Here is a 23,982-nt window from a genome sequence, read left to right on the forward strand (position 1 = left end):
ATCTATAATCAATTTAATGAGCTAAAATGTAAAAAATACTTGTTTGCATGATTCAATGGGAGATATGGATCAATGATAAAAAAATAATTCATTTGGGGTGTGATTGAGAATAATGAAATGAAGATAAATGATCCAAGAAAAAAGAGAAAAAGAAGCAGCTAGGGTAAGACATTCGAATGAACTTTGCATTCATTCGAATGAGAGGACCATTGGAATGAAGATAAAGCAATTCGGATGCAAAGCGGTCAAGCAAGTCATTCGAATGAATTCTTCAAGACATCCGAATGTGAAGACTATTGAGAATACATTCGAATAAGGTTAGCCTAATTCGAATGTGAAGTAGCAATTCAAGAAGTCAAGGTAATTCGTATAGGCCAAAATCATTCGGATGAAAATAAGGACATTTGAATGTTGACAAAATCTTTTGAATGTATAGAAGAAAACAAAGAGCAAAGGCATAAATTCATTCGAATATGGGTACTGTTACATTCGAATGACGAAGGAAATCAACGTGCAAATGAACAGTAAAAATGAAATTCATTCGAATGAGCCTTGAACTCATTCGAATGATGCAAGCAACAAAAGGAAATCAAGCCTATCATTCGAATGTCTCTTCCCACTCAATCGAATGATACCTTGAGGAAAGCCTTCAAATGCACAAATGAACATGGTGGCACAAGCGGTAAATTCAACAAGCTTTTTGAGTAACTTTTCACCAAGTGGTCCCCCTCCTCCATGCGCTATAAGTTTAAAAAGAGTTGATCCTCCTCGAAATCAAGATGGTAGGGACAACAATAGAAACCTCTTTTGTGCTTAGAATCAGATAGGAATTAGTAGCGTAGTTGTCTTTACATTTTACGTGTTTATTTGTACTTTTTAGCACTTCAGTTCTCGTTCTTTGTTTTGTTCTTCTTGTTACTGTAAGTTCAATACCAATTGTAGCTTTGTTCAGTGTTCAATACAACAGTAGTTTATCTTACAATTATCATTATTGTTCATTTTCATTATGTCCATTACTTATTTGCTGAGTTTAATTCAAGTTATTTATTTTCCATGAAGATGAGTGGCTAATTCTAAACTTGGGGCAAGGCAAGGACGGTGTCCAATGCCTTTGATTACCTAAGGTAGCCAAGCTTCATATGTTAAATAGAAAAAACTAAGAGAGCTTGAGAGTTGTTCTTCATTGAAAACTTTAGGCTTAGATTGGTTCGTATGCCTAACCTAGAGTCTTCATGCCATGTATGAAGGTTACTTAACCTGGAAACATCCTCATACCCAAGCTCAAACGATTATCTTTGCAAAACATTATTTACACACTGATTTATGATAGCTGCTTAAAATAGAATCCTCCATGCCATGTATGGGGATTGCTTAAACTAGAGTTATCATTATCTCAGTCATGCATTTAATGACTAAAACCTCAAGCAATTTGAATATTCTGTTATACTTAAGTAAGCTATATGAGAATCAATTGAGCTGGGCACTTGAATTGTCTTAACCCAAGGTTTCTCCATATCCAGACAACAGATAATCATCATCAATTTAATCATTTCTCATATTCTTTAAGCTGACTGATTTGGTGTGATTACCTCCTTCCATGAGTAATCTCCCTGTGAATCGACTCAGACTTACTTGGAAAATATAAGTTTCTGTTATGATTACACTCGTGCACTGGTGAGTCTAAACGCCTCACTCTTTTTTTGATAATTTGAGTTTCTAAATGATCTTTGTTATAACTAGAAAAAGGATAAAAAGTGACAATATAGGGTGAGTGTTGCAGCAAATTTTAGCGCTGTTGCTGGGAGATTGGGGTAAGAAAGAAATCATTCCCATTTCATTATGCTCATTTTATTCTTTCTTTCAATTTTAGTTTCTTTTTAGTTTGGTGTTATGCATGAGACTTAGGTTTGGTAGAGTAGTGGAACAAGAATTGCATTCGAAAGATACTCTATCTGATTTTGAGCTTTCACTCCTACATTCACTCATGTCTCAACACAACAACATGTTTGCACATGGTAGTGACCAAGGTGACCCTGATCCTATTGATCAGGAATTGATCAGACCCCTTAGGGAGTATCTCCATCCTCTTGGGTAGACAACTCCCTCATGCATTATTCTTCCTATCAACCATTATAGGTTCAATTTCAAGCCTGACACCATCCAACTGTTGCCAATTTTCCATGGCATGGATTCTGAAAACCCATACACCCATATGAAAGAGTTTGAGGAAACGTGTAGCACTTGTATGGATCACACAGTAAATGAAGATGTCATAAGGTTGAAACTCTTTCCATTTTCACTCAAGGATAAGGCTAAGATGTGGTTGAGCACTCTTCTACCTAGGTCCATAGGAACCTGGAGGGAAATGCAAATGACCTTTTTGAAAAAATACTTCCCAGCCAATAGAACTGCCACTCTTCAGAGGCAGATTATGAATTTTGTGTGCAAACCCAATGAGAACTTTGCTCAAACCTAGGAGAGGTTTAAGGACCTTCTCCACTTGCCCACACCATGCTTTTGAACAATGGAGAGTGGTCAATTTCTTTCACGATGCTCTTAGTCCTCACTTGAAAATGCTAGTGTCCACCAAGTGTAATGGTGAGTTTTATGAGAAAACTCGGGAGGAGGCGTTCTAATTCTTTGATACCTTAGTAGAAAACACTAGAAACTGGTAGGTTGGACCCATATCTTCTAATGACTCAAGAGAAATTCCACAGTCTAGAGGTAGGTACCAATTGAGTGAGAGTGATGATCTGAATGTTAGGATAGTTGCTTGACAAGAAAAACCGAGAGTCTAGAAACCAAGAAAACATAGTCTGTTAATCAAGTGGAAGTGAAATATGCAGTTTGTGACACAATAGAACATAAGACTGAAGAATGTCCTACATTACCTGCTTTCAAAGAGGTATTGTATGGACAAACAAATAACGCACATCCACATAACTTTGAGAGTAGGCAAAATCAAAATCAAGGGGGAAACTATTACGGGCACAACCAAAACTACAACTCATATAATCCAGAAACCACCTTAATTTTTCTTGAAGAAATGATTCTGCAAATCATTCTAAGCCACCCTTCCCTGCACAACAATCCTTCCAACCAAATCAAGGTTCCTCATCCAACACTTACCAACTGCCTCATAGGAGACCTTTAGAGGACACTCTACATCAATTCATCCAGACCCAAACATAAATCAATAATCAAGTTACTAAAACTCAAGATCAAACAAACAGAGCCATGGAAGACATTAGGAGCCAGTTGACCAAGTTAACAAAAACATTGAGTGTGAGAGAACTCGAAAGGTTTCCATCCCAGCCTAATCCTAACCTAATTAGGAAAACCAATCGGGTAGAAGCTTCAAAAGTGAAACCAACACTCAAGATCAAGTTCAAGCAATGATTGTCCTAAGAAGTGGAAGAATCATTGAAAAACCAACTGATCCTAGGATAAGCCAACCTACTATTGAAGAGGAAGAACCAAAAGATCATGAACCTGCCATGGAGAAAAATGAAAAACAAAAAGAAGATGGGAAAGGTAATAACATTTCTGGAAAAGAAATTCAATATAGACCCAAACCACCTTTTCCACAAAGGTTGAATCATTTGAAAAAAGATCAACAAAATGCGGGTATATATGAAGTGTTTAAGCAAGTGAGAATCAACATTCCACTTTTGGATGCAATAAAACAAACACCTTCATATGCCAAATTTTTGAAAGACCTTTGCACTGTAAAAAGAAATATAAATGTGCATGAAAAAGCATTTCTAGCTGAACAGGTTAGTTCCATCTTACAATTCAAGACCCCTCCCAAATACAAAGATCCAGGCTATTCAACCATCTCATGCATCATAGGAAGCCAAAAAGTAGACTAAGCACTCTTAGACTTAGGAGCTAGTGTCAATATGTTGCCATATAGTGTGTACCAACAATTGGGTCTAGGAGAGTTGAAGCCTACCAGAGTCACTCTACAGTTGGCGGATAGGTCAGTCAAAGTGCCTAGAGGGATAGTTGAGGAGGTCTTGGTCCAAGTGGACAAGTTTTACTTTCTAGTAGATTTCATAGTGTTGGATACCCAGCCTCATTAGGGTCCTCAACCTCCTGTTCCTGTCATTTTGGATAGACCATTCTTAGCAACTTCCAATGCCATCATCAACTGTAGGAATGGTGTGTTAAAGCTGTCTTTTGGGAACATGACTGTAGAAATGAATATCATCAGGGTAGCCAAACATCAGGTCACTGAGAGTGAAGTGGAAGAGGTAGACTTGATCCAAACACTGACCAAGGACTATTTTGAAGAAGAGTTCATGAAAAGACCCAAAGAAGGAAATCAAGATTTTGAGAAAATGAGAGAAATGGAAGTCATAGGCAAATAGAGTGAGAAGTCTACATGGATGCCTAGTTTATAGCCAATAGGGAACTTGGACAGTAAGCTCACAGCTTCTAATAGTCACCCGTCCACTCCTGAGAGAAAACCATTGCCCAGTGATTTGAAGTATGTCTTTTTAGGAGAAGGGGAAGCGTTCTCAGTGGTCATCTCTTCTAGTTTGACACCTCAACAAGAGCAACAACTAATAGGAGTTCTGAAAGCACATAGGAAGTCATTAGGATGGACCATCACAGATTTTCAAGGTATTAGTACTTTGATCTATACTCACAGGATATTCTTGGAAGGAGCAAAACCAGTTAGATAAATGCAAAGGAGATTGAATCCCAACATGAAAGAAGTTGTCAGAAAAGAAGTGCTTAAGCTGTTGGATGCTTGAATAATTTACCCAATCTTTGATTCTAAGTGGGTAAGTCCAACTTAGGTAGTGCCAAAGAGGTCCGGAGTCACTGTAGTCCAAAATGAAAAAAAAAATGAGCTCATTCCAACCCGTACCCAAACTGGGTGGCGCATGTGCATAGATTATAGGAAGCTCAACTCCATGACTATGAAAGATTATTTTCCTCTACCTTTCTTAGACCAAGTTCTGGAGAGAATAACAGGTCAAGCTTACTATTGCTTCTGGGATGGGTACTCAGGGTATAATCAGATAGAAATTACTCTAGAAGATCAGGAGAAGACTACTTTCACATGTTCATTTGGGACATTTGCTTACAAGTGCATGCCATTTGAGTTATGCAATGCTCCAGCCACCTTTCAAAGGTGTATGATGAGCATTTTTAGTGAAATGGTTGAGCAGATTGTTGAAGTATTCATGGTGACTTCTCGGTTTATGGAAGCAACTTTGAGGCATGTTTGGAGAATCTGCAAAAGGTTTTAGCAAGATGTGAGGAAACAAATCTGATACTCAATTGGGAAAAGTGTCACTTCATGGTAAACTAAGGCATTATCTTAGGGAACATCGTTTCATCTAGGGGAATGGAGGTAGACAAGTCAAAAATTGAAACCATTCAAAAATTTCCCACCCCTAGGAATGTGAAAGACATCAAAAGTTTATTAGGACGTGCAGGATTTTATAGGAGATTCATTGCTTCCTTTAGCACCATAACAAGACCATTATGCCATTTGATTTCTCAGGATGTTCCATTTATCAAAATGCTTTTGATAAATTGAAAGATGCACTCATTTCAGCACCCATCATTCAACCACCAGATTGGACATTACCCTTTGAGTTGATGTGTGATGCAAGTGATTTTGCAATAGGGGCAATTTTAGGGCAAAGAAAGGAAAAGAAACCTCATGTTATTTTCTATGCTAGTCGAACACTCAATGAGACTCAAAAGAATTACACAACAACTGAAAAAGAGTTATTGACTATTGTGTTTGCCCTGGAAAAGTTTAGATCATACCTGGTAGGGTCACATGTCATAGTGTACACTGATCATGTTGCATTGAAATACCTCTTTTCAAAACAAGATGCTAAGCCACGTCTCATTAGGTGGATTTTACTACTTCAAGAATTTCACTTAGAAATCAGGGACAAAAAAGAGGTAGAAAATGTTGTGGCTGATCATTTGTCTAGAATCCCAGGTCAGGATCTCACCCAATCAGAATTACCAATACATGACAATTTCCCAGATGAGCAACTCTTTCATGCAAACTTTATTTCTAATCAAGTTTATGTCCCTTAGTATGCTGATATTACAAATTACTTAGTTATAGGCTTGATTCCAAACCATTGGACCAGATTAGACAAACAGAAGTTCTTTAGAAATGTAAAAACTTGCTTTTGAGATGAGCCATACCTGTTCAAATACTTTGCTGACCAAATCCTTAAGAGATGCATTCCAGAGCATGAACAACACAGTGTGATCAACTTTTGTCACACTCTTGCTTGCGGAGGCCATTTTCCACAAGAAAAACCATTGCAAAAATTTTTCAGAGTGGATTTTATTGGTCAACATTGTTTAAGGATGTGAATCAATTTTGTTCTTCATGTGACTGTTGTCAAAGATTAGGAAGTTTAACCAAAAGAAACATGATGCCTCTGCAGCCCATCCATGTCTTAGAAATCTTTGATTGTTGGGGAATAGATTTTATGGGTCCATTTATCAATTTATTTGGACATGAGTACATTTTTCTTACTGTAGACTATGTATCCAAATGGGTTGAAGCCATACCTTCCAGAAATAATGACCATAGGACAATGGTGAAAACATCTTTAGTCGATTTGGGATGCCACGTGCCATCATCAGTGATGGAGGATCACACTTCTATAATAAGCCAGTGGCAGAGCTCATGAGAAAATATGGGCTAGTACACAAAGTCTCCACACCTTATCACCCCCAGACCAATGGTTAAGCTGAACTAGTCAATAGGGAAATAAAGAGAATTTTGGAAAACACTGTCAATTCTAACCGAAAAGATTGGTCTTTGAGGTTAATTGATGCTTTATGGGCTTACAGGACTGCATACAAGACAATCTTAGGCATGTCTCCCTATAGGTTGGTATTTGGAAAGCCTTGCCATTTGTCGGTGGAAGTGGAACATAAGGCTTATTGGGCTATCACAAAAATAAATGAAGATCCAAATGAGGTAGGCCACAATAGGAAAATACAGATAAATGAACAAGAAGAAGTGAGAAATGAGGCTTTTGAAAATGCTAAGATTTAAAAAATGCACATCAAGAACCTACATGATAGGCACATAAGTAGAAAGGATTTGAAAGTAGGTCAATATGTGCTTCTGTATGATTCTAGGCTTCATTTGTTTCCTGGAAAGTTGAAGTCCAGATGGATTGGACCTTTTAGAATCCGATCTATCTAAAATCACCTATTGACATAGAGAATCTGCAAGATGGTCAAGTGACTAAGGTAAATGGGCATAGACTGAAAGCTTATCTTGAGCTCTTGTCTAATGAGGAAACGAGCATGGATCTTGCTGATCCAGGGAATGAAAAAAGATTTTTTTTTTGTATATATAAAAAAAAAGAGAAAAAAATATGATGTCTTGTTTTAATGTGTTGTTCGTACTCTTTATGTTGATTTTAGTATTGTAGCAAGCTCATAGATTCACATCTGCATTGAAGACTACCAAGTATTCTTCCAACTCCCTCTGATTTATTTCATGCTGTTTAAAGTGAGAAGAAATAAGGTATATCTGTTCCTATGCCTGAGCCATGCTTATTTTTTATTTTTGCTTAAGTTGCCCTTATTTAATTTGATGTAATTTATTTCCATTAAGTCTTAGTTAGTAGTCCATTTCAAAAAAAAAAAGAAAAAAAATGGAGAGAATTTTGATATTTGAATAGCATAGTCATATGACCTTTGCAGCATTCGAATGAACTTAGGTACATTCGAATGACCCATAAGGCCTTATTGAGCATAACGCAAAAACCATTCAAATGCTCTTATAAGAATTCGAATGTCCGTGAAATTCATTCGAATGCGTTATTGTTGCATTCGAATACCTTATGCAAAACCTTTGTTGAGTGGGTTACTGTTTGAAATTCATTCGAATGAGAGACAAATTCATTCGAATGAAGTGTTCGATCATTTAGATAGCCCTCAAAGAACATTCAAATAGCCTTATGTTGATTCGAATAACTTGACCTTCATTTGAATCCATCTCTAGTATTCGAATGTGGCTTTGTTTGTTTGATTTATTTTTGTTATTTAAATAAATAAAAAAGAAAAGAAAAAATATATAAAAAAATAAAAAGAACATTTTTTTTTCTCTACACATTCGAATGACTGCTGTGCATTTGAATGGCCCTTTGTCCTTAGTGAGCATATTGCCGAAAACATTCGAATGACCCTCATAGTCATTCGAATGTCTAAGAAATTCATTCGAATGCGTTACTATTGCATTCTAATTAGCGGCTCAAAGCCTTCAATAACCAGGTTACTATTTAAAATTCATTTGAATGAATTTTGCCCACATTCGAATGAGGCATCTGTTTATTTAAAAACCTTCAGCAAACATTCGAATAAACCCTTGCTCATTCGAATCTCCTATTGCCCATTGTTCTGATAACCAACCCTCATTCGAATCGCCCAGCGATCATTCGAATCTGCCTCTATCATTCGAATAAACCAAAAATCATTGGAATGATGCCTTTGTTCATTTCATAACCGCTCTTTAATTCAAATCAATGCACCCCATTGAATTTAAATCTCCTCTTCAATTCGTGCGACACTTCATCCAACACACTTGAAACCTCCATATAAAACCTCATCATCTGTTTCAAATCATCTCCATTCATCACCTGAGCATCAAATTGAAGATTATCATGGGTTGGCAAGGTTGGAGTACAGTGATTGTTCATTTGAATCTGGGAAGCTCACGTTCGAATACCTTTTGAAGACCACAACTGAGAGGTAAGGGTTGTTTAAATTGTTTACATTTGAAGAGCATATTGTTGGGTGAAGGAGTTGTTGGCTTGATGGTGGAAAGGAGATTGATGTGAGTAGGAGAGGATTGGTTGGTTGATTGAAAGAAGAGGAGAAAGAAGGAACCAAATTCTACTCACCAAATGTTCGATAGAAGCCTTCAACCAACTTCCTAGGCTTAACACCCAAAACTAAGCCATGCCCCCAAAGCAAAAAAGATCCAAAATTGTAGGGGAGAGTTCTAGGGCACCAAAGAGGCAAAGAAGAAGGGAAGATCCGCCTGCCAGTGAGCCCATAGAACAACCTCCACCATTTTCTAGCACAAGGTTCATTAGCCCAAGTGCTGAGCAAAATTACGAGGAGGGATATGCTAAGAGGCCTATTTTGTGTGAGAGAGGGATTGTTTTGGAGCAATTTGAGGGACCCCCATGTGATTTATTGCCTTTGATCATGGCAAAGGGATGGCAGTTGTGGGTGGGATTCCAACACAAGGCCATTATTCCCCTAGTTAAAGAGTTTTATGCAAATGTGACTAGTAGCAGAGATGACTCAGGGAATAGGTGTTTAGTTTCTGAAGTGAGGAAGGTGAAAATTGAATTAAGGCCCTTTGTTATTGCTGAAACATTCCAAATTCCAAGAGAGGCATCACATAGAGACCCTAAAGAGTCAAGTGTGGATTTGGGGAAGGAGAACTTGGCTAGTATTTTGACAGGAAAGAGTGATGCAATATGGTTAGGTCCTACCCTCCCAAAAAAGAGTTTGTCCCCTAGATGCATCATCCTACATAGACTTAGTTTCTCACACTTTATGCCTCATGCATTTACTAGCACTGTCTTAGTGAAGCAAGCCACATTCATGGGGAAGATGATCCTAGGGTTGCAAATTGACTTGGCTAAGCACATTTTTGATACTATTGATTTAGTGGCCAAGAATGCATATAGAGGGGGAGGATTACCATTTGGAGGGCTGATTACGTATTATGTGTTGAAGAATGGGGTAAAGGAGAAGGAAACCTATGAAGTCATCAACCCCATAGATAGGATTAACCCAACATCCACACATAGGAGTAGGGGGCAATTAAAGAGGCTAGAGGTCACAACACCTGAAAGAAGAGAAGCATCAGGCAGGTTGGTTGAAGAACAAGAAGAAACATCTCAAGAATCACCACTGCAGGAGACCCAGACAAAGAGGCTGGAGGAAGAGCATTCATTAAGAGGTTTGTATGAGTTAGTTAAGGGAAGGCAAGAGAGGCATGGGGCCTTGTTGGAAGAATCATTGAAGAAGGTGCAGGAGAGGCAGGAGGCTATTTTTGAGGAGTTGAAGATGAGGCAGAGGGTCATTTATTCAGGAGTGATGACCATGTATGATCATTACAAAGTATTGGACCAGAAGGTGGGTCAGCTACTGGACACATCAGTTGAAGAACCACCACAAAAGACTACAGAGACTAAGTTGGCCGAGGTTGAGACTTGCATGCAGAAGACCATTGACATGTGGCGAGATGCAGAGGGTGTACCTTCCATATTAGGGACATGATCCCAGCCCGAGCATGTTGCCCCTCCATATTCTGACATTCCATCCTCTTCCATTGTTCCTCATGCTGCCGGTCCCTTGTCAAAGACCCCTTCTGGTGACTCCACTAAGGAGAACACCATTTCTAATGATGCCATTGATGGTATAGAGTAGTCATAGAGTTGTATTTTCATGATTAATTTTGTTGGCAAACCTATGAACTACAAAAATTTTAAATGCACTTTCCCTTTTGAATTAACTGAATTGCCTGCTCTATGCATTAGATTTGGATACTGGATATATATTAAACTGAATTCAAAGCCTGCACATTCTTGTTTGATTTCTTGTTTGAAAATAGAACTGTATGAGTTAAGAATAAAGATTTTTGCATGCATTGGATGTTCCATGTGTCGTAGCATGAAATCAAAAGATGTTATGATTAGTTAATTAGTGCATTACATGAATTCTCAACAAAGGTGGAGACCATTGACCATTGTGAGCATTTTAGCCTATTTTCGTTCATTCTGAGTGAACAAAAATTTACTCTGATCATATTTTTACTTGCTCTGAATTTTCTTTCAATAGCTTCAAAACACTCAATTGCTTTGAATGCTAAACATGATAGTACAAGAATTCTAGTTGAGTTTCCTATTTTGAATGCTATGCTTGAGAATATTCATTTTCTAAGAGATGAGAGTGAGATTATTTTTGAGCCTCAAACCTATTTTGTTTCCTTAGAACTTGACTTTTGATAAGTGTGATGCCCCGCTCCCACTTATGGGTGCCACTCGTGAACAATGATCTGAACTGCTTGTAACACTTAGTGTTCCTGGTGTTAAGAGAATGAGAAAGGAAGTGAGAAACTTCCAAAAATGCCCTTAAGAAGGTGATGGATCCTTGAGAATAATGGTGCCCTATGAGAGGGGCATTTTGGTAATTTGGATAGTGAAGTCCAATAAAGGGTATTTTGGTAAATTAAAAATAACTCCTAGGTGGAATTAAGTATGGAAGTGAATTAATTTCCCATGTTTGTAAAAATTAGGAGATAAATGGGAGTAGTAATTCACAAAGGGTATTTTCGATAGTTTTGGAGTAAATTCCATAAAGGAATTAAATTGTGGAAAATGGGAAAATAGTGGATATTCAACTATTTGAGAAAATAATTATTTTTCCCTAAATTGGTGAATTAATGTGGTAATGCCACATGGATGGTTGAGATGGAAGCTTGGAAGCCAAGTATGGTGTCTTAGAGTGACACATGGCATTTTGTGGTCCAAGATAAATGGAGAGATTTAAATTAATACAAAAGAAATGCTAATTAGTCTTTCAAGCATTTAATGAGAGGCATGATGGTGTTGGATTAAAAGAAAATTCAAAAAGAAAATAAATTAGTCATGCATTAATGGCAGAAAAAAATCTCATTAATTTAAATGGGAAAGAAATGGAAAATTCAAGAGATCCAATGGGTGAGATTTATTCTTGAAAAGAGAATGAATCCAATGATGGGGATTTAAAGAGAAGAAATGGCATGGATTGCCAAATATTAAAGAAATGAATGGTTGAGATTAAATCTTTTAAAAGCACATGGATTGCACTTTCTTTGGATGGTTGAGATTAAAGCTTTTAAAAGCACTTGGATTGTGCTTCATTTGGATGGCTAAGATTGTCTTGTAAAGTGAGATAAAATCCAATGGTGGATATTAAGCGAGACCTAATGCCATGGATTGTGTTAGTTTGGAGGGTGAGGATTTATTCTCATCAAATAAATCCAATGGCTAGGATTTATTCTTGAAAGATGGAGATCTAGTATATAATGGCAAGTAAGGAAGACTTGTCTTCCTTTGGCCATTTGAAGAAAGAAAGGAAAAAGAAAGGAAAGATTGGAGAGGGAAAGAAGAAGAAAATGAAGAATGAAAGGTAAGATTTGTTTTGTGGCTTAGCCATGAAGGCTAGATTTTTCTCTCTCTTTCTTCTCTTGAAATATGGATTTATTTTTGTGTGCAAGGATCTCTTGGGTAGAAGGGATTGAATGAAGCTAAGAAGGGTTTAAAAGCTTCAAATAATGGAAAAGGTAAGGGATAGCCCCATGGGAAGGTGACTTTGCAAGGTTGTAAGTATGGTTCACGAGCAAATATGTGTGCATTAGCATGTTGTTTGTGTTCAAGGACCTATGGCCATGAGGTTGTGTGGGGTAGGGTAGGTTTAAGCCTCAAACCAAAGTGGTTGTGAGTATGTGAAAGCCCTAACTTTATTGCATTGCATGCATTGGCATCACATTTTTGTTAGATATAAGCCCTTAAGACCAGTTCTAGTGACACAATAGGGCTTGATCTTGTAATTCTTTAAACCTTATTTAATGGCAAGTTTTATGTTTAATTTAATTTGCAATATGATTTGAATTGAACATATAAATATCCTTTAGTATAATAAGGTGTGGATACCATTCTTAATTGTTAAGAATAATCGAGACGGATAATCCACAATACGTTATACTATAAATATGTTCCTGGCCATAGAGTTCCTAACTTGGATAATTAGTAACTCGCAAAGGCTGGCACATCGTCTTCCTCCTTGTTCGGTATAAGATACCGAAAGACAAGATTGGTGGGTCTCGTACCACTCTGTATAAGATACAGAAGGAAGACTTGTGGGTGCTCGTTATAGGAACGAGTTCACTGAATGGGACTATTAATATTGAATCACATGGGTTTTATCTCACAGGTCAATGATTTAATATTAACTACGGATTTGCATTAGTCCTTAGACCTGAGATGACATGGATATCTGTGTGTTAGTGGATTAGGATATCAGCAATATTATATGGTTGTCCTAATCAGGGATAGCCGTACGTATCTATGTGCCTAGTTCAGTGACACACGAGGTATGTGTGCATCAGACATGGAATCTATCATCTCGAGATATACGAGGAAGATATCCTATGCGATCCAGTGGTCACTTGACGATAAATCCTTGGCCGAGGTAATATGACGACGGAATTTGGATTCCGTAGAGGTTGTGTCATATTAGTCAAGTGTGATTATTGGATTTGGTCATACGACGAGATCGAGAGATTTGACCTATTGACCGTGATCTCATATCTCGTCAGGATATAGTATGATAGAGGGACTGTATTGCAGGGCACTGTAGTATAAGGTTCACATTCTCGCTTCACATTAAATTGGGTAATCATGACATATTGCTAGATGTCACTCATATTTTACAAGAATTAATAATTGATTAATTCTCGTTGCCAATTTAATTGTGAACCCAGAAAGTCTCACCTAATAGAAGTCGTTTTAAAAGAAAAATGGGCAAATTTAGTAATTATGGAATTACTAAATTATAAATGTAATTATTTAAGAAATAAGAATAATTAAATAAGTAATATGATTATTTATTTAATTATTAATTTGGATTGGGCTTTTTTCTAGCACCTGAAGCCCGGCCCAATAGCATTTAGGGTTTTAGGGTTTCTTGTCTATAAATATAACATTAAACCTAAAATCCAATGAATCAATTAGTTGAATCAAAACGGAAATTTTTGAGAAAATTTCTGAGTCCCTTTTTCTCTCAAGTCTATTGAAGTCTTGACGATTTCGGGTGGACCGACTCGGCATCTCACGCGTGGGAGATATCAGGCGGGTTATCGGCAACGAAAACAGATTTCGTTTCGAGGTAACTTTTCGTTTTATGTCTTCGACATAACCGTAAGATTTGAAAAACGTGATACCAATAAAATCAGATTTTATTTTCCGCTGGGTATGATCAGATCAATGTTTTCTAATAGTGGTATCAGAGCCATCGTTTTTCAAACTTATGGTTTTGATTTATGTGTTTGTCGGACATCAATTTAGTGTTTTGAATCAAAATAATTGTGTATATATGATATACGTAAAATACATTCTGCTGGAAGAACAAAATAAATTTTCAAATAAATATATTGTATTTTCATTGTTTGCTGGGAATGCAAAACAATATATGTATGTATATATGATATATATATATTTGTAGCAAAAAAAAAAAAAATAGAAACAGCAAAAGGGAAGAGGCGGATTCGATCCGCTGCCGCTGCTGGGCGGCGTTGATGGCCGCGGCACTGCTGGGCGGTGCCGGCAGGCCGGTCGGCGCTGCTGGGTGGCGTCGCCAGAGGGAGAGGCGCTGCTGGGCGGCGCCCATGGCCGAAGGCCGCGCTGTTGAGCAGCGCGGCCATGGCCGCTGCTGCGACCGCCGTCGCGGTCGGCGACGGTGGTCACGGGGGTGAGAGGTGGCTGCTGGGCAGCCACCTGAAAGGGAGCCACCGCCTAAGGTGGTGGCGTGCAGGTGCGTGGCGCGGGCATAGCCCGCGGTCGCCTAGGGCACAACGCGGGCTGGGCCCGCTTCCCCTTTGCTTGCCGCGGGCCTGGCCCGCGAGCGCGGCCTTGGCCGCGTTCATGGGCCGGGCCAAGGGCCCGGCCACGCGACCTGCATGGCCGTGTGCCTTGGGTAGGCGGCCATGCACGTGCGCCCATGGAGTGCGTTACCGTGCGCGTGCGACAACCCCTCCTTTTCATTTTTTGTTTTTAATTTATTTTAAATATTTTCCAGCAAATTTAATTTCAAAAAAAAAAAAATGTTTTTCAAAGCACTTAAGGTATAAATGTTATACACATGTCCGACAATCATATAAATTTTATAATATGCTTTTAATTGTTAAATAACATGTTGTGAATGCCTTGTCATATTTCGATACTGGTCATGGAGTTAGGACACTACATAGATGATGTATGTGTTGTGTGGATGTATGGATTATTTTATTTGATGGCCTGCGTGTCGAGATTTGCCGTTTTTGGATAACGGTTGTAAAATTAATTGTTTAATTTTATTTTAGCTTTTATTCTATTGTAAAAGTAGTTTATATTAAATGTAGAAGCGATGATTCAATCAATGGAGGCACGACGTGAAATAGAGTCATCAAAGATGAAACAATCAAAGAAACGAAGACCCTATGTAAACGGGTTATGCTTGTAATAGTTATAAGCAGTTTTCCTTTTATGCACCTACGTATGCACCGCACGTTTCCAATGGCTGGAACATGCTTAGAATGCATGTTTGAGTCCATGACTATATCAACTATATTTTGCAATGTTTATTTTACATAGTTGATGTATGATGTTTAAAATGTTGCATGTGTAAAGTGAGACCTAAAAATTAGACTGAAAATCTCCCATATTTATAAAATTAAATTGTAACCGATTAGACCTTAAGAGTTAAGGCAATTTAATCGGGGCTCTCCATCACGGTAGAGATTAGGGCATTTTGATTCGTGTGTTGACTGGCTATGGATACATAGGGGTTGCACACTGGTTAAAATGTTTTTAATTTCTATTTATCATTTGATGAGACGGGAATACACAAATGTTGAGACCCAAGAACCTATTATGTGAGGGGATCGATATTCAACTGTGCAGACTTGTCAGCGTGATGGTATAATTTAACCATGTTCAATTGCCAAGAAACTATTATGTGAGGTACATTGGACTAGGAGCCAAAATAATATTTGGGCCGTACATGAGATGTACTGGACAAGAGTTGTCCACTTTTTGAATTTATTATTCCAAGAATCTATTATGTGAGGAATAATAAGTTTGATAAGAATCCAAATACCCACTGGAATTCATGCCAACGTGAATTCGTATTTTCCTTCATTGGGAGTAAGGAATCTGATAAACTTAGTGGGAGGCACTGTTTGATTTAAAGACCAAAGTCAAATAGTTAAGGAAAACAAGATATCTAATAATCTATTTATTTTCTGCAGATACATCAAATGGCTTCATTGCACCCACTTATAAGAAATCTTGACAAGCACCAATTAACTGGACCAAATTTTAATGATTGGCTCTTAAACTTGAAACTGATTTTGAACTTGGAGAAAATTACTTATGTATTGGATGCTCCTGTACCCGTGCCTGCTAATGATGATGGAGGGGAAAGTGTTTCTCAAAACATTACTCAGGAGGAGCAAGATACTCTTATCAAGTGGCGAGATGATGATCTCACTGCTAGGAGTTATATGCTTGTTTCAATGAGTAATGAATTACAGCGTCAACATGCGAATATGCCTGACGCGTACTCTATCATCACATGCCTACAAGAGTTGTATGGTGAACAAAGTCGGAGTGCAAGATATGAGATATCTAAGGCACTATCTAGGGCAAAGATGTCTCTGGGAGGATCAGTGGGAGAACACATTCTCAAAATGATCTCCTTGTTAGAGAAGTTGAAGGGTTTGGGGGATGAGTTGAATCCTCACTTCCAAATTGATTTGATCCTTCAGTCTTTTCCAGATTCATATGGAAATTTCATATCGAATTTCTATATGAATAAAATAGAGTGTACTCCGGCTGAGTTAATGAACATGCTTATTACGGCACAAAGCAACATGAAAATGGGTACTGTGATGGCTGTTACCTCTTCCAGTAAGACTAGGAAGGGGAAAGGCAAGAAAAAGGCCACACAAGTACCACAGGGGGCCAAGACAATAAGTAAGAAGAAGGGAAAAGCTATTGCCAAAGGAAAATGTTTCCACTGTGGCAAGGACGGGAATTGGAAGAGGAACTGCAAAGACTACCTCAGTTCCTTGAAGAAGGAAGCGCAAGGTATGATGATAGTTCACGAGTATTTTTTCCATTGCTCATTGTTCTACTTTATGGATTCTAGATTCTGGAGCGACAACTCATGTTTGTGCTTCTGTACAGGATCTGGAGCAAAGTAGAAGGCTCGCAGATGATGAGATCGTGCTGAAGGTGGCAAACGGGGCAAGAGTTGCAGCCACGGCTATTGGCACTGTTACTTTATCTTTATTGCATGGACATAGTTTAGTTTTAAACAATTGTTTGTGTGTACCTGGAGCTTTTAAGAACATTATTTCTATTCCTGCTTTAGTGAAAGAGAATTATGAATTTTCTTTTAAAAATAATGTTTGTGAGATTTATTTTGGAAATAAATTGATTGCTTCTGGTAATTTTGTCAATGGTCTTTACATTTTGAATGTAACTGTTGATAATGATAAAAATCTGCGTGTATTGAATAATAACAAGAGACAAAGGGATAACCCAAATCCCAAAATTCTGTGGCATCATCGATTAGGTCATATAGGGGATGATAGAATCACTAGGTTAGAGAAAGATGGGCTTCTTGGCCCATTGGGTTCTGAACCTTATCCAACATGTGAATCTTGTATCCTAGGCAAAATGACCAAATCACCCTTTGTTGGACAAGGGGTTAGAGTTACAGAATTGTTGGGACTCATACATTCTGATGTATGTGGGCCAATTAATGTAATGGCCGGAGGGGGTTATCAATATTTCACAACTTTTACAAATGATATGTCTAGATATGGATATGTTTATCTTATGAGACATAAATCTGAATCTTTTGAAATGTTCAAAGATTTTAAAGCTGAAGTAGAAAATCAAACTGGTAAAAAGATAAAAGCCTTACGATCAGATCGTGGAGGCGAATATCTAAGTCACGAGTTTGAAGATTTTCTTAAAGTCTTGGGTATTATTTCACAACGCACTCCACCAGGAACACCTCAACTGAACGGGGTTTCAGAAAGGAGGAATCGGACTCTATTAGATATGGTCCGAAGCATATTAAGTTATTCTGACTTACCATTTTTCCTATGGGGTCATGCCCTTCTTACTGCAATATACCTTCTAAATAGAGTACCTTCCAAGTCAGTTCCTACAACACCACATGAGATATGGTTTGATAGGAAACCAAGTCTTAAACATGTTAAGATTTGGGGATGTACAGCTTTTGTGAAAAAGCTTAAATCAGAAAAACTTGAAACTCGATCTTTAAAGGGTAGTTTCATAGGTTATCCTAAGGATACCTTAGGATATGAATTCTATATTCCTGAGCTGCAATAAGTAGTTGTTAGCAGAAACGCCATTTTTCTTGAAAAAGAGTTTATTCAAGAAGGTGGAACAAAAAGGAAAATAGAACTTGGTGAAGAGTTCGCCGAACCTGAATCTATCCCACAAGATGTCCAATTACTAAGTGAAGAGCCAAGGCTGAGTCTTACACCTCCCAATAGGAGGAGTGAGAGGATACCTCGGCCACCTGAGAGATATGGTTTCCTAAGTGAACAAGAGTTGTTCTTAATAGGAGACCATGATCATTCAGATGACCCTACCACTTACCGAGAGGCGATGTCAGACATAGACTCATAAAGATGGCTAGAGGCTATGAAATCTGAAATGGATTCCATGTATTCGAACCAGGTCTGGACTCTTGTAGATCCACCAAGAGGTATAGTACCTATTGGATGTAAATGGGTCTTCAAGAAGAAGATAGGCTTGGATGGAAAGGTAGAGACCTACAAAGCAAGACTAGTGGCAAAAGGTTATCGCCAAAGGCAAGATGTTGACTATGAGGAAACCTTTTCTCCAGTTGTCATGCTTAAATCCATTAGGATTCTACTAGCCATTGCCGCTCATTATGATTATGAGATTTGGAAAATGGATGTGAAGACAGCTTTTCTAAATGGTTATATAGATCAAGATATCTATATGGAACAACCTGAAGGCTTCACACCCAAGGATCAAACAGGGAAGGTATGCAAGCTTAAGAGATCCATTTATGGTCTTAAGCAAGCATCCAGGAGTTGGAACATTCATTTTGATAATGAAGTCAAATTGTTTGGGTTCATTCAAAATGTTGACGAGCCCTGTGTATACCAAAAGGTTAGTGGGAGCGCGATTGCGTTTTTGGTCTTATATGTTGATGACATCCTACTCATTGGGAATGATGTAAGATTGCTATAAAAAATAAAATTATGGTTGTCAAGTACGTTCTCCATGAAAGATTTGGGAGAAGCTGCCTACATTCTCGGCATTCGGATCTATAGGGATAGAACCAAGAGATTGATAGGGCTCTCCCAAACCAAGTACATAGAAAGAGTGTTGAAGAGGTTCAACATAGAGGATTCCAAGAGAGGCCTGCTGCCCTTTAGACATGGAATCCACCTCTCTCGAGATTTGTGTCCCAAAACACAAGAAGAGAGAGATCGCATGTCTAGAATTCCTTATGCTTCGGCAATAGGAAGCCTAATGTATGCGATGTTGTGTACTAGGCCTGATATCGCTCATGCTGTAAGTGTTACAAGCAGATATCAATCTAATCCAGGTGAGCAACATTGGATTGCTGTTAAGAACATCCTCAAGTACTTGAGAAGGACTAAGGATTTGATTCTTACATATGGAACGAGAGAACTTAAAGTGGAAGGTTACACAGATTCTGATTTCCAATCAGATGTTGATGATAGAAAGTCTATCTCAGGCTATGTGTTTTCTTGCAATGGTGGAGTATTCAGTTGGAAAAGTTCCAAACAAGATACTACCGCCGATTCTACTACAGAAGCCGAGTATATCGCGGCATCCGATGCTGCGAAGGAAGCCGTCTGGATCAAGAAGTTTGTGACAGAACTTGGAGTGGTTCCCTCAATAGAGTCTGCCGTGCCCTTGTTTTGCGACAACAATGGGGCCATAGTGCAAGCCAAGGAACCAAGGTCTCACCAAAAGTCCAAACACATTAAGAGACGCTTCCACCTCATTCGAGAGATTGTTGGCAGAGGAGATGTAAATGTGCAGAGAGTAGATACATCAGAGAATGCAGCAGATCCACTGACTAAGGCCATGAACCAGAAGCAACTAGATTCTCATCTAGATAGATGGAATATGAGATACCATTCAGAATGGTCTTTGGGCTAGTGGGAGATTGTTAGATATAAGCCCTTAAGACCAGTTCTAGTGACACAATAGGGCTTGATCTTGTAATTCTTTAAACCTTATTTAATGGCAAGTTTTATGTTTAATTTAATTTGCAATATGATTTGAATTGAACATATAAATATCCTTTAGTATAATAAGGTGTGGATACCATTCTTAATTGTTAAGAATAATCGAGACGGATAATCCACAATACGTTATACTATAAATATGTTCCTGGCCATAGAGTTCCTAACTTGGATAATTAGTAACTCGCAAAGGCTGGCACATCGTCTTCCTCCTTGTTCGGTATAAGATACCGAAAGACAAGATTGGTGGGTCTCGTACCACTCTGTATAAGATACAGAAGGAAGACGAGTGGGTGCTCGTTATAGGAACGAGTTCACTGAACGGGACTATTAATATTAAATCACATGGGTTTTATCTCACGGGTCAATGATTTAATATTAACTATGGATTTGCATTAGTCCTTAGACCTGAGATGACATGGATATCTGTGTGTTAGTGGATTAGGATATCAGCGATATTATATGGTTGTCCTAATCAGGGATAGCCGTACGTATCTATGTGCCTAGTTCAGTGACACACGAGGTATGTGTGCATCAGACATGGAATCTATCATCTCGAGATATACGAGGAAGATATCCTATGCGATCCAGTGGTCACTTGACGATAAATCCTTTGCCGAGGTAATATGACGACGGAATTTGGATTCCGTAGAGGTTGTGTCATATTAGTGAAGTGTGATTATTGGATTTGGTCATACGACGAGATCGAGAGATTTGACCTACTGACCGTGATCTCATATCTCGTCAGGATATAGTATGATAGAGGGACTGTATTGCAGGGCACTGTAGTATAAGGTTCACATTCTCGCTTCACATTAAATTGGGTAATCATGACATATTGCTAGATGTCACTCATGTTTTACGAGAATTAATAATTGATTAATTCTCGTTGCCAATTTAATTGTGAACCCAGAAAGTCCCACCCAATAGAAGTTGTTTTAAAAGAAAAATGGGCAAATTTAGTAATTATGGAATTACTAAATTATAAATGCAATTATTTAAGAAATAAGAATAATTAAATAAGTAATATGATTATTTATTTAATTATTAATTTGGATTGGGCTTTTTTCTAGCACCTAAAGCCCGGCCCAATAGCATTTAGTGTTTTAGGGTTTCTTGTCTATAAATATAACATTAAACCTAAAATCCAATGAATCAATTAGTTGAATCAAAACGGAAATTTTTGAGAAAATTTTCGAGCCCCTTTTTCTCTGAAGTCTATTGAAGTCTTGACGATTTCGGGTGGACCGACTCGGCATCTCACGCGTGGGAGATATCAGGCGGGTTATCGGCAATGAAATCAGATTTCGTTTCGAGGTAACTTTTCGTTTTATGTCTTCGACATAACCGTAAGATTTGAAAAACGTGATACCAATAAAATCAGATTTTATTTTCCGCTGGGTATGATCAGATCAATGTTTTCTAACAATTTTATATTCATGTTCGTACTTATTGTCATTGCACCCTTATTGAGCTTAATAGCTCATGAGGTTTTATTCTCCCCTTGTAGGTTGTTCTTATGGCAAGGGATTGGGGTGGTTGCAAGCTTGAGGTTGGAAGCCTTGTGATGTTTTATTTTGTGTTGTTAGTTGTGGCTTGGTGAAGCCTAAGTATGTTTTGTAATGGTCATGTATGATTTTATTTTGAAAATGAGATATTGGCTTAGGGTATGTGGAAGCCAAAGCATTGGTGTAAATCTCATATTTGGTTTGGCTTATGGAAGCCTATCATGTTTATTTGATTTATGCTGTAATGAGCCCAAGAGGGGTGTAAGGAGTATTATTTTGTTGTACAAGTTTTTTTTGTAAAAAATGGGTATTTTTGAGGTATGGGTGTGAGAAATCTGGAAAAATTCGGGCTAAGATAGCTAAGAAAAAATTTTGAGTCATGTAGGCGTGTTGTGGGCAGCAGACGTGCAGCAGGCGGAAGGCAGGTGTGCAGCAAGTAGGTGATAGGGGGCGCGAGAGTGTGGGTAGCCGCGCGTGAGGGGTAGACGTGCGTCGCCCTAGTGGCCAGCGCACCGTGGGGCCCCGGGAACGCCAGCAAGCCCAACCGGCTAATTTTTTTGAAAAATTTGGAAATTGAGGGGATTTTTGGGGCATTTCTTAATTGATTTTGGGTTTCGAAGGAATTTTCAAAATAAAGGGATTTTTTGGGCATTTTTTGAGATAAATGCCGAATTTTTGAAAAATGGAAATTTTGAGTTTTTCTTCGAATTTTGATAAAATCAATGGGTTGATTGAAATGGTGAATTTTATGGAGCTTGATGGAATTCATAGAAAGAAGAAGAATTAAAATAAATAAATAAAAAAATGGCAATTGGGAAGACTTAATGAAAATTAATTAGTCAAGTGTGGTATGGTTAAAGCTCAAATCTGCTAGTAGATCCTAGGGGTGAGGGAAGGGAAGGACGAAACCTAGATCCCACCTAGGGCATTTCGTGTTGAAACATAGTCTGCCCTTAATGAATGGCCGGGCAGGTGAGCAATTTGGTTGATTGTTCACGAGTGGCACCCGTAAGTGGGAACAGGGCGGTCACATAGCTCACATGCTCGCCCATTTGTGAATGGCGGACTATGTTTCGACACGAAACGCCCTAGGTGGGAACTAGGCTTCGTTCTTCCTCTCCCTCAATCCCAGGATTGACTAGCATACTTGGGCTTTAATCATAACAGACTTGGCGAATTAATTTCCATTAAATTTGTCCAATTATCATTTTATTTTTTTAATTTTTCTTCTTTCCAAGAATTCCACCGGGCTCCTTATATTTCAAAATTCCAAACAACCCATTGATTTTCCCAAAATTCAAGGAAAAGTTCAATATTTTCACTTACTAAAAATTCGACATTTATCTCCAAAAATGCCCCAAAAATTCCTTTATTTTTAAAATTCCCCTGGGACCCAAAATCTATCAAGAAATGCTCCCAAATCCTCGAATTTTTGAATTTTTTTAAAAAAATTAGGCTGCGGGGCCTGTTGGCGCACCCGCGCACCCCCCCACGCTTGTGCGCCCGTGCCCATGTGCCTATTGCCACTGCGGGCCACCTGGTGGCCTTGCTGCTGCTGCTTTCTTCACTTCTTCCCCCCCTTTTTTTTCTCTTGGGTTTTCTAACCCAAAATTCTTAGAAATTAAATTAAATAAAAAATCACCAAAAATCACCACATTTCCAACAAAAATCATTTTATTTAACCCTTTTAATGCTTCCAACAACCCATACCAAATATGAGATTTACACCAATACTTAGGCTTTCATATGCCATAAGCCAATATCTCATTTTCAAAATAAAATCATACATTCAAAAAAAAAGGTTAAACCCCATATACCAAAGAGAATAAATCTAAGTTTGATATATCACAAGCCATAACAATAACACCAATATACATCAAAGCATATTAATCTTCCAAGGCTTCAAGCTTGCAACCTTCCCAACCTCTTGGCATATTAGAACCCTACAAGGGGAGGATAAACACCTCATGAGCCATAAAGCTCAGTAAGGGTGCAATGAACATAAGTATGAACAAAAACATAATATGTGATGCCAATGCATGCATGCAGCATGGTTAGGGCTTTCGCATCCTCACAACTACCTTGGTTTGAGGCTTTAATCTACCCTACCCCACACAATCTCATGGCCATAGGTCCTTGAACACAAAGAAAAACATGTCAATGCACACATTTAAAAGTTCAAGCACATACTTACAACTTGCAAGCCACCATCTCATGGGGCTATCCCTTACCTCTTATCCTTTAAGCGTTTCAACATCTTTAACTTTCAAGACTTTCTTGATTTCCATCCCCTTAAGACAAAATAGAAATTTTGATCATTGAAACTTTCTTGAAAACTAGAAAAAT

The 23,982-nt window shown here is 38.2% G+C and overlaps 1 protein-coding gene across 1 annotated transcript; it reads left to right on the top strand.

The window, feature by feature from the left end:
- Nucleotides 1–16,090: 16,090 nt before the first annotated feature.
- On the top strand, nucleotides 16,091–17,038 carry LOC127808540 (uncharacterized). The gene is made up of 2 exons (XM_052347112.1): nucleotides 16,091–16,922; nucleotides 17,022–17,038. The coding sequence occupies exons 1-2, from the start codon at nucleotides 16,091–16,093 to the stop codon at nucleotides 17,036–17,038; spliced, it is 849 nt and encodes a 282-aa protein (XP_052203072.1).
- The last annotated feature ends 6,944 nt before the right edge of the window (nucleotides 17,039–23,982 follow it).

The sequence above is a fragment of the Diospyros lotus genome, chromosome 8, assembly GCF_014633365.1.
Source record: "Diospyros lotus cultivar Yz01 chromosome 8, ASM1463336v1, whole genome shotgun sequence".
NCBI classification, from domain to species: domain Eukaryota; kingdom Viridiplantae; phylum Streptophyta; class Magnoliopsida; order Ericales; family Ebenaceae; genus Diospyros; species Diospyros lotus.

Excerpts from the sequence above, each read along its gene's own strand:
- LOC127808540 (XM_052347112.1), top strand. The coding sequence starts at position 16,091 with ATGGCTTCATTGCACCCACTTATAAGAAATCTTGACAAGCACCAATTA.